The sequence below is a fragment of the Oncorhynchus clarkii genome, chromosome 10 (assembly GCF_045791955.1).
Source record: "Oncorhynchus clarkii lewisi isolate Uvic-CL-2024 chromosome 10, UVic_Ocla_1.0, whole genome shotgun sequence".
In the NCBI taxonomy this organism is placed as follows: domain Eukaryota; kingdom Metazoa; phylum Chordata; class Actinopteri; order Salmoniformes; family Salmonidae; genus Oncorhynchus; species Oncorhynchus clarkii.
The window spans coordinates 75750362-75766481 of NC_092156.1; the positions used below are offsets into that span (position 1 = coordinate 75750362).

Sequence of the window (16120 nt, forward strand, 5' to 3'; positions counted from 1 at the left end):
ATTAGCTTGTGTCCGTTATCTTGTGAGATAAATCCATGCAGAAAGAGATTTGTCCAAAAGGAGACAATTAATGCAAGTTATTGGATAAACATCCAACATGTATTATTATTATTTTAATTCTTATTTTATTTAAATAATTATGACTTTAGAAATACATTGTGGATGGTTGCTACAATTTGAAGAATAGTGTAATACATTTGAGCAAATATACCTCATTTTGATTACTTTTATTGTGATAACTTCTATGTTGCTCTTCCGGAGCAGAGTTCATGAATGTTGACGATTGTTGAAACGTGAACACATGTTAACAAAAAAAAACACACCGGCATAGCAATATACAATTCATAGACAGCCAACATGAGAGATACGCCGTTATCAAACTGCGAGCGGGACTTTTTACTCAAAGCTATTCAAGAAAAAAAGGTAGCTGATGCAATTTGTGTATGCTTGCATGTGAATGAAACGTGCTAGCTGAGATAGCCAGATATGCTAGTTAGCTGACATAAATGGCCAATTTAGATGTGGGAACCCAAACTAAAATATTGTACAGTGTCTATCTCTATCTACCAACGTTACAGAGTTTGTTAGAGTTCTGGGTCATTGTACATAACCTGTTGTAAACTTGAGCTACCTAGCTAGCTAGCTAATTATCTTTCGATGCATCGTTGCTATACTAGCTATAAATATTTACGATACATAATCTCGCTCAATAATGTGTACCTGCAGCGCTTGGATGGGAGACAGACCTATGACTACAGGAGCATCAAGATCTCGTTCGGGACAGATTATGGATGCTGCTTTGTTGACCTGGGGAAGACGAGGCGAGTGTTCCTGCCTTTGAAGGCAAAGAAATGACAGTTGAGCAGTGGCTCTCAACCAAAGCTACTGGCCTATCTAAAGCGGATCATTGAGAAGCCCCAAGACTTACTGCTAAAAATGTAGATGACGGGTGCACCAGGCAAAGCCAAATGCACTTGGTGGTACAGTAACCGAAAATGGTTGACAGCCATTCTTAGTGGAGTTGGCTTTCTTGCTACTAACATGGCAGGCTTTTGCACTACGTTTGCATACATCTGAAAGGACTGGATACAAGTATGGCATTAGCTGTACCTTGCTATCTGATTGGATTGGCAGAATTGTTTTGCCATATACCCATCCATCCTTTCAGATCTATAAAGCAGCATAGGTGACAGTGGTAGGGGCTAAGGGCGAGGTGACAGTAGTAGGGGCTAGGGGCTAGGTGACAGTGGTAGGGGCTAGGTGACAGTAGTAGGGGCTAGGTGACAGTGGTAGGGGCTAGGTGCTAGGTGACAGTGGTAGGGGCTAGGTGACAGTAGTAGGGGCTAGGGGCTAGGTGACAGTGGTAGGGGCTAGGTGACAGTGGTAGGGGCTAGGGGCGGTTTGAGATTAACTTTGTACGTTTGGGCTCCTGAGTGGCGCAGCAGTCAAACGCACTCAGTGCAAGAGGCGTCACTACAGTCCCTGGTTTGAATCCAGGCTGTATCTGGCCGGGGGTAGGCCGTCATTGTAAATAAGAATTTGTTCTTAACCGACTTGTCTGGTTAAATAAATAAATGGTGTGTTCCTAACCTCCAGGATCATGGCCCAGGTGTCCTGTGAGCTCATTACTCCGAAAGAGAACCGACCGAATGAAGGACTCATTTTCTTCAACATTGAGCTGTCTCCCATGGCTTCTCCAGCATTTGAGATGGGCAGGTAAGAGTCCTACTATGTTTTTACTTCACAAGGCTATAGTGTAAATTGCATCTGAAAAACGATCACTGAAAAAAATGTATCTGCGTTGTTGTCGTACCCCCTTCTTGATCTCTCTCTCTATCTCTAGGCAGTCAGAGCTGTTGGTGAAGCTGAACAGACAGTTGGAGAGATGCCTCAGGAACTCCAAGTGTATAGACACAGAGTCTCTGTGTGTGGTGTCTGGAGAGAAGGTACGCACAAACACACACACACACACACCTGAAGTTTGGCATGAAGGCTGTGAACGAAAGTCCCCAAATTGGGTTTAAATTCCAGTCAATTCAGGAAGTAAACCAAATTCCAATTTGAAATGTTCTCCATTGAAAAGCATTGAAGATAATTTTTATATCAGTTTAATTCCTGAATTGACAGGAACTCAATATTTGGAAGGTGTTTTTAATGTTTTGTACACTCAGTGTATATCTACTGGTCTTCCAAGGTATAATGCCTATCTACCTGTCTATTTCTGCAGGTGTGGTACAGATCTATAATGCCTATCTACCTGTCTATTTCTCCAGGTGTGGTACAGATCTATAATGCCTATCTACCTGTCTATTTCTCCAGGTGTGGTACAGATCTATAATGCCTATCTACCTGTCTATTTCTCCAGGTGTGGTACAGATCTATAATGTCTATCTACCTGTCTATTTCTCCAGATGTGGTACAGATCGATGTCTGTGTAATTAGTGTGTCTGTATCTCCAGGTGTGGTACAGATCTATACTGCCTATCTACCTGTTTATCTCTCCAGATGTGGTACAGATCTATGTCTATATCTACCTGTTTATGTCTCCAGATGTGGTACAGATCGATGTCTGTGTAATTAGTGTGTCTGTGTATCTCCAGGTGTGGTACAGAATAATGTCTGTGTAATTAGTGTGTCTGTGTATCTCCAGGTGTGGCAGATTAGGGTGGACGTCCACTTGCTGAACCACGATGGTAACCTAATGGACGCTGCCAGCATTGCTGCCATCGCGGCCCTCTGTCACTTCAGACGGCCCGATGTGGGCATCCAGGGAGAGGAAGTCACTGTGGTGAGGAGAGGGGTGGGGTGATGCTATCGACAACTAATGCCATGGCTACTATCTTTGACATTGATTACACCCCTGGGTAGTGTTAATTAGGAACCAAACTGACAAACAGGGAAGGACCACCTGGATTTGTCTAATAAGACACACATTTTTGTCACACGTAGCAAAAGCTTTTAAAAATGTCATCTGTTGCATGCCCTAATGAACACAACCCCAATTTAGAATGATTTAACCCTTCATGTGTCTGTTCCACAGTACAGTACAGAGGAGAGAGACCCCATTCCCCTCAGCATCTACCACATGCCCATCTGTGTCAGTTTCTCCTTCTTCCAACAAGGGTAGGTCCCTGTTATATAAGATCACCTGTATGTTTGATATCACTATCAGACAGTGATGGCTGCCATTGCAGTTCTCTCTCTGCCTCTCTTCCCTTTCCTCTCCTGTTCTCCTTCTCTCCACTGTTCTCTATGTCCTATCTCATATCCCCTCTCCCTCTGCTCCAGGACCTACCTGTTGGTTGACCCGTGTGAGCGTGAGGAGCGTGTGATGGACGGCCTGCTGATGATAGCCATGAACAAACACAGAGAGATCTGCTCCATCCAGTCTAGTGGAGGCATCATGCTGCTCAAAGACCAGGCGGGTACTGGGGGGGCCATAGAGATACAGTCAGTTGCTGAAAAGACCAGGCGGGTACTGGGGAGCCATAGAGATACAGTCAGCTGCTCAAAAGACCAGGCGGGTACTGGGGAGCCATAGAGATACAGTCAGCTGCTCAAAAGACCAGGCGGGTACTGGGGAACCATAGAGATAGTCAGCTGCTCAAAAGACCAGGCGGGTACTGGGGAGCCATAGAGATACAGTCAGCTTCTCAAAAGACCAGGCGGGTACTGGGGAGCCATAGAGATACAGTCAGCTGCTCAAAAGACCAGGCGGGTACTGGGGGGCCATAGAGATACAGTCAGCTGCTCAAAAGACCAGGCGGGTACTGGGTAGCCATAGAGATAGTCAGCTGCTCAAAAGACCAGGCGGGTACTGGGGAGCTAATGCAGACCTGGGATGCCAACCCACGACCACAAAAACACTTTCTACGCGCAAATCAGCATGCTAAACACTTGTCTAGATATCATAACCATGGCTTTGGTAGGCCAGGGGGCTGATAATATTCAGGATGGATACGACCATACTCTAGCTACTTCACTGTGAATTGTATCTCTAAAGCATGCTGTGTTTGTACAGGTCCTCAGGTGCAGTAAGATCGCTAGTGTCAAAGTGTCAGAGATCACAGAGCTAATCAACAAAGCCTTGGAGAACGACAAGAAAGCCAGGTGGGTCACAGCAACTTGGTCTCGTTAACGTTCATTTTGACTTTGTGGCTGTGCTATCGAGTGGAAACCTGTTTATATAAACCTCTCTGGTGTTGCTACTTTGGCGTCATTTCATTTTTGGATTCCGATGAAGTTCTCTTTTTGAATATCGGTTATTTCAGAAAAACTGGGGGTAAGTTTGGCTTCGCAGAGTCATTGCCCCAGGAGCGAATCACAGCGCTGAAAACAGACGTGTCACCTGTGGAAATGAGTGACGTCAAGGAGAGGGCCAATGAGATCGTCCAGAGAGCTGAGGTCCCGCCCCAAACGTATCCCTTCAAAGAAAGTCTTGAAGTTACTCTGAATAAATTTGTAGTAGAAGACTCTATTTTCTCCAAGGGGGAAGGTCATTGTTTGTGGGCGAGTGAGTTAGTGAGCGAGTGACTTGGTGTGCCTGTCCTCTTGTCTGTTTTCTCAATGCTACTGATCCATGGTTTACTCTAGACTCTAGTCCTTAACCAACCGTGGGACAGCGTTCCCTCTCCAGTGTTAACTGCGCCAGGTACAGGCCAGGTGGGGGAGGGGCTAGAGAACTCCTGGGGTCTGAAGGAAGAGGAGGAGGAGGAGGAAGATGAGACGGTGGAGTTGAAGATGGAGTTGGAAGAGGGACATGAGGAGAAGGGGAGAGGTAACTATTAGTTTTTTTTTCCTTGGGTGAGTGAAACTGACTCGCCTGGTCCCAGATCTGTTTGTGCTGTCTTCCATGGTCATAATTGGCAAGACGGCACAGAATGATCTGGAACCAGGCTACAAAAATGAATCAATCGCTCCAGGGGCGCTGAGCTACGCCTGACCCATCCCTCACTCACCACCCGGGTAACACCCCTCTACGCCTGACCCATCCCTCATCCACCACCCGGGTAACACCCCTCTACGCCTGACCCATCCCTCACTCACCACCCGGGTAACACCCCTCTACGCCTGACCCATCCCTCATCCACCACCCGGGTAACACCCCTCTACGCCTGACCCATCCCTCACTCACCACCCGGGTAACACCCCTCTACGCCTGACCCATCCCTCATCCACCACCCGGGTAACACCCCTCTACGCCTGACCCATCCCTCACTCACCACCCGGGTAACACCCCTCTACGCCTGACCCATCCCTCACTCACCACACGGGTAACACCCCTCTACGCCCGACCCATCCCTCACCCACCACCCGGGTAACACCCATCTACGCCTGACCCATCCCTCACTCACCACCCGGGTAACACCCCTCTACGCCTGACCCATCCCTCACTCACCACCCGGGTAACACCCCTCTACGCCTGACCCATCCCTCACTCACCACCCGGGTAACACCCCTCTACGCCTGACCCATCCCTCACTCACCACCCGGGTAACACCCCTCTACGCCTGACCCATCCCTCACTCACCACCCGGGTAACACCCCTCTACGCCTGACCCATCCCTCACTCACCACCCGGGTAACACCCCTCTACGCCTGACCCATCCCTCACTCACCACTCGGGTAACACCCCTCTACGCCTGACCCATCCCTCACTCACCACCCGGGTAACACCCCTCTACGCCTGACCCATCCCTCACTCACCACCCGGGTAACACCCCTCTACGCCTGACCCATCCCTCACTCACCACCCAGGTAACACCCCTCTACGCCTGACCCCATCCCTCACTCACCACCCGGGTAACACCCCTCTATGCCTGACCCCATCCCTCACTCACCACCCGGGTAACACCCCTCTACCCCTGACCCATCCCTCACTCACCACCCGGGTAACACCCCTCTACCCCTGACCCATCCCTCACTCACCACCCGGGTAACACCCCTCTACCCCTGACCCATCCCTCACTCACCACCCGGGTAACACCCCTCTACCCCTGACCCATCCCTCACTCACCACCCGGGTAACACCCCTCTACCCCTGACCCATCCCTCACTCACCACCCGGGTAACACCCCTCTACCCCTGACCCATCCCTCACTCACCACCCGGGTAACACCCCTCTACCCCTGACCCATCCCTCACTCACCACCCGGGTAACACCCCTCTACCCCTGACCCATCCCTCACTCACCACCCGGGTAACACCCCTCTACCCCTGACCCATCCCTCACTCACCACCCGGGTAACACCCCTCTACGCCTGACCCATCCCTCACTCACCACCCGGGTAACACCCCTCTACCCCTGACCCATCCCTCACTCACCACCCGGGTAACACCCCTCTACCCCTGACCCATCCCTCACTCACCACCCGGGTAACACCCCTCTACGCCTGACCCATCCCTCACTCACCACCCGGGTAACACCCCTCTACCCCTGACCCATCCCTCACTCACCACCCGGGTAACACCCCTCTACCCCTGACCCATCCCTCACTCACCACCCGGGTAACACCCCTCTACCCCTGACCCATTCCTCACTCACCACCTGGGTAACACCCCTCTACCCCTGACCCATCCCTCACTCACCACCCGGGTAACACCCCTCTACCCCTGACCCATCCCTCACTCACCACCCGGGTAACACCCCTCTACCCCTGACCCATCCCTCACTCACCACCCGGGTAACACCCCTCTACGCCTGACCCATCCCTCACTCACCACCCGGGTAACACCCCTCTACCCCTGACCCATCCCTCACTCACCACCCGGGTAACACCCGTCTACCCCTGACCCATCCCTCACTCACCACCCGGGTAACACCCCTCTACCCCTGACCCATCCCTCACTCACCAACCGGGTAACACCCCTCTACCCCTGACCCATCCCTCACTCACCACCCGGGTAACACCCCTCTACCCCTGACCCATCCCTTACTCACCACCCGGGTAACACCCCTCTACCCCTGACCCATCCCTCACTCACCACCCGGGTAACACCCCTCTACCCCTGACACATCCCTCACTCACCACCCGGGTAACACCCCTCTACGCCTGACCCATCCCTCACTCACCACCCGGGTAACACCCCTCTACGCCTGACCCATCCCTCACTCACCACCTGGGTAACACCCCTCTACGCCTGATCCATCCCTCACTCACCACCTGGGTAACACCCCTCTACGCCTGACCTATCCCTCACTCACCACCTGGGTAACACCCCTCTACGCCTGACCCATCCCTCACTCACCACCCGGGTATCACCCCTCTACGCCTGACCCATCCCTCACTCACCACCCGGGTAACACCCCTCTACGCCTGACCCATCCCTCACTCACCACCCGGGTAACACCCCTCTACGCCTGACCCATTGCCTCCAGCCCTTCTGGAGGGTTGGAGGTTTGGTTTGTGAGCATAAAGATCATTTTCTGTTCTTTTAAGTTTAACGATCAATAAAGTACACCTCATCTTATTGTGTGATTGTGTTTCCTAGGTGACGTGGTGGTCATCTCAGACAGTGACAGCGAGGAGGAGGATGTTGTCATCTTGAACCAGGTAACAACAAAGTAAGTGGCACTTTTAGATTTTTTTTCTTCTGGGTTCTATAGAACCCCTTTCTGTGTCTCCAAGCATTGCCTCACGAGGGCGACGCGCGCAAGTTGGTGGCAGAACACCAGGGAGTTCTTCTAGAACGGCTGCAAGTTGGTGGCAGAACACCAGGGAGTTCTTCTAGAACGGCTGCAAGTTGGTGGCAGAACACCAGGGAGTTCTTATAGAACGGCTGCAAGTTGGTGGCAGAACACCAGGGAGTTCTTCTAGAACGGCAGCAAGTTGGTGGCAGAACACCAGGGAGTTCTTCTAGAACGGCTGCAAGTTGGTGGCAGAACACCAGGGAGTTCTTCTAGAACGGCAGCAAGTTGGTGGCAGAACACCAGGGAGTTCTTCTAGAACGGCTGCAAGTTGGTGGCAGAACACCAGGGAGTTCTTATAGAACGGCTGCAAGTTGGTGGCAGAACACCAGGGAGTTCTTCTAGAACGGCAGCAAGTTGGTGGCAGAACACCAGGGAGTTCTTCTAGAACGGCTGCAAGTTGGTGGCAGAACACCAGGGAGTTATTCTAGAACGGCTGCAAGTTGGTGGCAGAACACCAGTGAGTTATTCTAGAACGGCTGCAAGTTGGTGGCAGAACACCAGGGAGTTCTTCTAGAACGGCTGCAAGTTGGTGGCAGAACACCAGGGAGTTCTTGTAGAACGGCAGCAAGTTGGTGGCAGAACACCAGGGAGTTCTTCTAGAACGGCTGCAAGTTGGTGGCAGAACACCAGGGAGTTCTTATAGAACGGCTGCAAGTTGGTGGCAGAACACCAGGGAGTTCTTATAGAACGGCAGCAAGTTGGTGGCAGAACACCAGGGAGTTCTTATAGAACGGCAGCCCAAAAAAATGCCTCTGTTTACATGTTGCTTATGAGTGGATTTGACAGTACATGTCTATTATAATTGGATTTTACGGCTTGTACGTATGTCCTTCTTAATATAAAGTTTGTGTCATCATCGCAAATCAACTGCATTATACTTTTTTTTAAAAACACTTCAACCAGTAAAATGGCTCTTTGGATAGCTTTTGCTACAGCCTATGTCAATGAGGGTTAGCATTCTAGCTGACAACTGCTCCATAGAAAATAGTATTTTTTCGTTTGTTGCAAAGATCACAACCAAATATAATCTGTTCAAGCGAGAATCAAAACATCACTGTAAGCGTAAGGGAACCCCCCCAAAAAACATTTTTGTTTAGAAGTAATAAAAGCGCAAGTCTTAGACTGTTGAATGGGTGCAGATGGTGATGATTTTCTTACTGCAGACAAGAGTCGTGTGCATCTGTCCGTGACGTCAGTGTGTTGTGTACTGGAAAGGGGTCTAGGCGTTTTATACAGATTACACACCAAATACGCACCACACAAGTTCCATAGAAATGACACCTTCACTTTCAGATGGATTTATTTTTGGGGGGGTTACACCCACAAGCACATCGTCTCATTGCTGTTGTAAATGCAAACCATTCAAGTTGTAATGTAAGGTTGGGTTCTTTCTAAAAAAACAACAGAACATCCTTCTGATCTACTGAGAACCAGATATAGTGATGCTCATTTCATGTGTATATTATACATTAGTCTAATCATGAAAACAATAACCTTTTTACAATTGAAGTTGTGCTTACTTTGAGGAAGAAATGTATCAGACTTTGTTCTCTCTCAGGGAGAAGGCCTCCATCTCTAACCAACAGGGGGCAGTAGCCTCCAAGCAGCAGCAGCAGCAGAAGAAGAAGAAGAAGAAGAGGGGGCAGTAGCCTCCAAGCAGCAGCAGAAGAAGAGGGGGCAGTAGCCTCCAAGCAGCAGCAGAAGAAGAGGGGGCAGTAGCCTCCAAGCAGCAGAAGAAGAAGAGGAAGTGAAATATGTTTTTTTTTTCTTGAGCGGATGGAACATAAATAGAAATAAATAGTAGACTGGAAATTGACCTCAAGAAGCCACAAAATATGACTAAAACAATCATTTCAAACCGTGCTTACATTTGTATACAATCAGTTGTCTCTTTGTTATGTGTGAGAGAACTTGGGAACAGATTTCCTAAATTAAAATCATTTCTAAGATGTTTTCCTGGTCTTTTTAAAGTCTGTCACCAACCATGGAAAAATATTTAGTTTTTTTGCTCAGAAAATGAGGGTCCCAATAAAACCACCTGCGGGCCAAATTCAGCCAGTTGGGGAACCTTGCAGTAAATGTATTGTTTATTAGGCACCACCTGAAGCATACAGTAGATGTATTGATTATTAGGCACCACCTGAAGCATACAGTAGATGTATTGTTTATAACAATAAACAAGGGTATATACAGGGGGTACCGGTACAGAGACATTGTGGAGGCTATATACAGGGGATACCGGTACAAATGCATTGTGGAGGCTATATACAGGGGGTACTGGTACAGATGCATTGTGGAGGCTATATACAGGGGGTACTGGTACAGAGTCAATGTGGAGGCTATATACAGGGGGTACCGGTACAGAGACATTGTGGAGGCTATATACAGGGGATACCGGTACAGATGCATTGTGGAGGCTATATACAGGGGATACTGGTACAGAGTCAATGTGGAGGCTATATACAGGGGGTACCGGTACAGAGACATTGTGGAGGCTATATACAGGGGGTATGGTACAGAGTCAATGTGGAGGCTATATACAGGGGGTACCGGTACAGATGCATTGTGGAGGCTATATACAGGGCTACTGGTACAGAGTCAATGTGGAGGCTATATACAGGGGGTACTGGTACAGATGCATTGTGGAGGCTATATTCAGGGGGTACCGGTACAGAGACATTGTGGAGGCTATATACAGGGGGTACCGGTACAGATGCATTGTGGAGGCTATATACAGGGGGTACCGGTACAGATGCATTGTGGAGGCTATATACAGGGGATACTGGAACAGATGCATTGTGGGCTACTGGTACAGGGCTACTGGTACAGAGTACCGGTACAGAGTGGAGGCTATATACAGGGGATACTGATACAGATGCATTGTGGAGGCTATATACAGGGGATACTGGTACAGATGCATTGTGGAGGCTATATACAGGGGATAATGGTACAGATGCATTGTGGAGGCTATATACAGGGGATACTGATACAGATGCATTGTGGAGGCTATATACAGGGGATACTGGTACAGAGTCAATGTGGAGGCTATATACAGGGGATACTGGTACAGATGCATTGTGGAGGCTATATACAGGGGATACTGGTACAGATGCATTGTGGAGGCTATATACAGGGGATACTGGTACAGATGCATTGTGGAGGCTATATACAGGGGGTACTGGTACAGAGTCAATGTGGAGGCTATATACAGGGGGTACCGGTACAGAGACATTGTGGAGGCTATATACAGGGGATACCGGTACAGATGCATTGTGGAGGCTATATACAGGGGATACTGGTACAGAGTCAATGTGGAGGCTATATACAGGGGGTACCGGTACAGAGACATTGTGGAGGCTATATACAGGGGGTATGGTACAGAGTCAATGTGGAGGCTATATACAGGGGGTACCGGTACAGATGCATTGTGGAGGCTATATACAGGGCTACTGGTACAGAGTCAATGTGGAGGCTATATACAGGGGGTACTGGTACAGATGCATTGTGGAGGCTATATTCAGGGGGTACCGGTACAGAGACATTGTGGAGGCTATATACAGGGGGTACCGGTACAGATGCATTGTGGAGGCTATATACAGGGGGTACCGGTACAGATGCATTGTGGAGGCTATATACAGGGGATACTGGTACAGATGCATTGTGGAGGCTATATACAGGGGATACTGGAACAGATGCATTGTGGGCTACTGGTACAGGGCTACTGGTACAGAGTACCGGTACAGAGTGGAGGCTATATACAGGGGATACTGATACAGATGCATTGTGGAGGCTATATACAGGGGATACTGGTACAGATGCATTGTGGAGGCTATATACAGGGGATAATGGTACAGATGCATTGTGGAGGCTATATACAGGGGATACTGATACAGATGCATTGTGGAGGCTATATACAGGGGATACTGGTACAGAGTCAATGTGGAGGCTATATACAGGGGATACTGGTACAGATGCATTGTGGAGGCTATATACAGGGGATACTGGTACAGATGCATTGTGGAGGCTATATACAGGGGATACCGGTACAGATGCATTGTGGAGGCTATATACAGGGGGTACTGGTACAGAGTCAATGTGGAGGCTATATTCAGGGGGTACCGGTACAGAGTCAATGTGGAGGCTATATACAGGGGGTCCCGGTACAGAGTCCATGTGGAGGCTATATACAGGGGGTACCAGTACAGAGTCCATGTGGAGGCTATATACAGGGGGTACCGGTACAGAGTCAATGTGGAGGCTATATACAGGGGGTACCGGTACAGAGTCAATGTGCTTATGCACAAAGCATTGTGGAGTGCCCGGATACAGCCATTAGCTGTGGTATATTGGCCACAAACCCCTGAGGTGCCTCATTGCTATTAAAAACTGGTTACCAGCGTAATTAGAGCGGGAAAAACAAATGTTGTGTCAGCCAATCAGTATTCATGGATTGAACCACACAGATAACAAAGGAGGCTCTGGGAGTGAGTTACACTGTGAAAGGCAGATGTAACAAAAATGTATGGAAAAACGTTTGTTAAGACTGAGTATTTTGTGTTAATTGTTAGGAATACAATAACATTGAATGATACCGAATCAACCTTCCAAGTGAAGACTGTGTGTACAGCCGCAAAACACAGGCAGGTCCTACCGAGATTTGAACTCGGATCGCAGGATTCAGAGTCCTGAGTGCTAACCATTACACCATAGAACCTGTTGTGGCAGTACGGACTGGAATTAAATTTTAAATGAAATATGGCAGTGTGGACAATTATGGCACTGTCGTTTGCGCATTGATCGCGAGGAATTCCTTTTGAGAAACTAGGAACTGGCTTTGAAAAGTTACGTAGCCGTGTTAAACCAGAGAATATAAACAAACTCACGATTTTAAAGGAAGAAAAGCGCTCCGAATTTGACATGTTTGAGTTGAGATTCCGTGTTGAAGGACGCCAGTTTACAGGAGAAACGTGTTATGAATGCTCATAGTCCAATGTTTGAGTTGAGATTCCGTGTTGAAGGACGCCAGTTTACAGGAGAAACGTGTTATGAATGCTCATAGTCCAATGCTTGAGTTGAGATTCCGTGTTGAAGGACGCCAGTTTACAGGAGAAACGTGTTATGAATGCTCATAGTCCAATGCTTGAGTTGAGATTCCGTGTTGAAGGACGCCAGTTTACAGGAGAGACGTGTTATGAATGCTCATAGTCCAATGCTTGAGTTGAGATTCCGTGTTGAAGGACGCCAGTTGACCGTGTTTTGAATGCTCATGGTACAACTCGAGAAAAGAAAAACATATATTGGCCAGTACGGGTATCGAACCCGCGACCTTCGCGTTATTAGCACGACGCTCTAACCAACTGAGCTAACCGGCCTTCGTAATGTGTGAACATTTACATATTTCTAACGCAATTAACGATGCTGTTTTTAAACTTATGTATCTTTTTTGGAGTAGCGAGTATTGGACTACTATTAACTTACCATATTACCTTAATAGTAGGAATTTCTTGTGGGTTCGTATTATTTCAGTCTCCACCACGCTGTCACCTCACCCTTGGTATGAAAGCTCTTGTCAGAAAAAGGGGAATGTCGTTCCGACACCGGCTCAATAGGATAAAAATATGGAAGGAATGACCCTCGCAGAAGACTCAAATTAATCGCAAAAACCAGACAGGTCCTACCGAGATTTGAACTCGGATCGCAGGATTCAGAGTCCTGAGTGCTAACCATTACACCATAGAACCACACAGTACCACATAGCACTAACAACTTATTAAGGGCTTGACTTCGGTAAATGGTGATATGGTTAGCACTCACTTTTCTGTACAATTCCCAAATTAATTTTGATTATGTTTCTATGGTGTAATGTAGCATTTCCTGAATGCTGCAATTCGTGATTACCAAAGACTGCTCTTCGACTCCCACCCACTTGTTTCTTTCACACACAACTATTTTAAAGTTGACAAGGGAGGAGTGTGTCACTGCAAAATCAAGGTAGGTCCTACCGAGATTTGAACTCGGATCGCAGGATTCAGAGTCCTGAGTGCTAAACGTTACACCATAGAACCCTATACAGAGTAATTATTGTAGACTTCCGATTTTCGTGTCATTTGTACACCGGATAAACAGCAGATTATGAGATTATTGATTGGCCATGTGAATAATTCAGCACAAAAAATAGGAAGGTTCTACCGAGATTTGAACTCGGTTCACTGGATTCAAAGTCCAGAGTGCTAACCATTACACCATAGAACCATATTCTAAATCTACATGGAAATTGAAAAAAAAAATATTGCGTTTAATTAGCAACAGCGGACTGTCGTTCCTTCACGTGTTGCAAATACTTTAAACTGACAACAATATTTGGACAGCTATATTCTAGTTCCACGAGGCAAATTAATTGACATGGTAGGATCGTCCAAGATTTAAACTCGGATTGTAGGATTCAGAGTCTCCATCTTCTCCACTGTTGTTATTGGGACCTCATAGACGGTGAGTGGCCACATTACACGGGGGAGAAGTCCAAACTGTAGGCACCAAAGCTTAAGCCTCCCAGGCAGTAGGGTCTTGTTGATGTTCTCAAGACCGTCGGCGATGTCCTGCCTTACTTGCTGCACTTGATCTTTATCCCGGAGGCTTTCGTTGTACCATCTACCCAGGCTCTTGATGGGTTGCTCAGACACCGTTGGTATCGGGTCATCTCCAATGCAGAACCTTACATCTTTAAGCTGTCCCTTGACTATGGAAATGCTTCGAGATTTGCTTGGCTTGATTTTCATCCGGGCCCACTTGATGTTATCCTGCAGTTTTGCAAGTAGCCGCCTGGTGCATGCTGCAGTGGTGGTCAGTGTAGTCATGTCATCCATGTATGCTCGGATAGGTGGGAGACGGAGCCCCTCCTTAGTTCTCTCACCGCCGACCACCCATCTCGATGCCCTGATGATGACTTCCATGGCCATAGTGAAGGCCAGAGGAGAAATTGTACAGCCTGCCATTATGCCTACTTCCAAGCGCTGCCATGTTGTTGTGAAGTCAGGTGTTGTGAAACACAATTGCAGGTCTTGGAAATAGGCCTTTACCAGTGTAGTGATGGGTTCTGGTACGTGGAAAAAGTTGAAGGATTCCCAGAGGAGTTCATGGGGAACTGAGCCAAAGGCATTGGCCAGGTCGAGGAAGATGACATAGAGGTCTCTCTTGTCCTTCTTAGCTGTTTGGATCTGGTGCCAAATCATACTAGTATGTTCCAGGCAACCAGAGAAACCAGGAATGCCTGCTTTCTGTACAGATGTATCAATGTACTTGTTCCTTTCCAGATAAATGTACAGCCTCTGTGCTATTATACTGAAAAAGATCTTCCCTTCGACGTTGAGAAGGGAGATTGGTCGGAATTGACTGATGTCTGTCGCATCCTTCTCTTTCGGGATTAGCACACCACCAGCCCTTCGCCATGCCTTTGGTATTATTTCCTTCTGCCACACTATCCTCATGAGCCTCCAAAGAAAGCGTAGAACATCCGGGGCGTTCTTGTAGAGCTTGTATGGTACTCCATTAGGCCCAGGAGCCGAGGCCGCTCTTGCTCTTCGGACAACGTTCTCTACTTCCCTCCATTTTGGAGGGTCAGTGTCCAGATTGAATTCTGGTGGTTGAATAGGTGGGATGTCATGTGGGATGATTATCTGCTCATGCTTTTTCATGTCCTGGTGGACCTTTTCCAGATGTTCTTCCAGTTCAGGCTTTGGAGTTTTTAGGATTCCGCACTTTTCCTTTGCGAAGAGATCTTTGACAAACTTAAAGGGGTTTTTATAGAACTGTGTTCTTGAGTGTTCCTTCTTCCTACGAAGTTTCCTTAAGTTTTCCGCTCTTCGCAAGGTTGCCAGCCGACATTTAATGTCTGCTTGGAGTAGCATGAGACCTTCTCTCTCTGCATCAGAGGCCTTCTTCCACTGCTTCCTCAGCTGCCTTCTCTCTCTGACAAGTATCTCGATCTCCTGCTGCCTCCTAGATTTGGCTGGTGCGGGTGGTGTCTTGCCACTTCTCCTTTCGTTTACTCCAAAGCGCTCTTCTCCGTAGTGGTAGATAATGTCTCCCATCCTTTCAAGCTTTTTCTCTGCTGTTCCTACCTGTTGTTCCAAGATTTTTGTCAGGTCGTTGTTGATTGTTTCCCACTCTCTCTTTTCAACAGCTTTGGGCCACTTCACACTCGGTCTGTGCCCTTTGATCTTTTCCTGTTTTAGAGGTCTCTGTGGTTGGGTGAGTTCATCCACCGGCATTTCTGTGCTTGTGTTATCCTCCTCGGTTACAGGGGTGCTGATGCTCTGCGAACTTTGGTTTGCGTCCCGTCGCTGTGCTTCATTCGACTGATTTGACTGGCTGCTTCGTAAGAAGTACTGGTCAATGCGAGGTCCCTGTCTCTGCTCTCCCAAGCATCTTTTC

General features: G+C 48.1%; 1 protein-coding gene and 5 non-coding genes across 6 annotated transcripts; 1 reads left to right on the top strand and 5 right to left on the bottom strand.

Moving 5' to 3' along the window:
* Window positions 1-262: 262 nt before the first annotated feature.
* LOC139419740 (exosome complex component RRP45-like) lies at window positions 263-9353 on the top strand. The gene is made up of 12 exons (XM_071169734.1): window positions 263-423; window positions 727-821; window positions 1597-1716; window positions 1844-1946; window positions 2651-2788; window positions 3041-3123; window positions 3289-3421; window positions 4022-4110; window positions 4272-4418; window positions 4623-4777; window positions 7492-7564; window positions 9249-9353. Exons 1-12 carry the CDS (start codon window positions 358-360, stop codon window positions 9337-9339), a joined length of 1293 nt encoding a protein of 430 aa, XP_071025835.1. The 5' UTR covers window positions 263-357; the 3' UTR covers window positions 9340-9353.
* A 2979-nt stretch (window positions 9354-12332) lies between these two features.
* Window positions 12333-12404, bottom strand: trnaq-cug (transfer RNA glutamine (anticodon CUG)). Its single transcript has one exon. It is a non-coding gene; the product is annotated as a tRNA-Gln (tRNA).
* A 584-nt stretch (window positions 12405-12988) lies between these two features.
* trnai-aau (transfer RNA isoleucine (anticodon AAU)) lies at window positions 12989-13062 on the bottom strand. Its single transcript has one exon. It is a non-coding gene; the product is annotated as a tRNA-Ile (tRNA).
* A 297-nt stretch (window positions 13063-13359) lies between these two features.
* trnaq-cug (transfer RNA glutamine (anticodon CUG)) lies at window positions 13360-13431 on the bottom strand. The gene has a single exon. It is a non-coding gene; the product is annotated as a tRNA-Gln (tRNA).
* A 252-nt stretch (window positions 13432-13683) lies between these two features.
* trnaq-cug (transfer RNA glutamine (anticodon CUG)) lies at window positions 13684-13755 on the bottom strand. The gene has a single exon. It is a non-coding gene; the product is annotated as a tRNA-Gln (tRNA).
* Window positions 13756-13870: 115 nt separating this feature from the next.
* trnaq-uug (transfer RNA glutamine (anticodon UUG)) lies at window positions 13871-13942 on the bottom strand. Its single transcript has one exon. It is a non-coding gene; the product is annotated as a tRNA-Gln (tRNA).
* Window positions 13943-16120: the final 2178 nt, after the last annotated feature.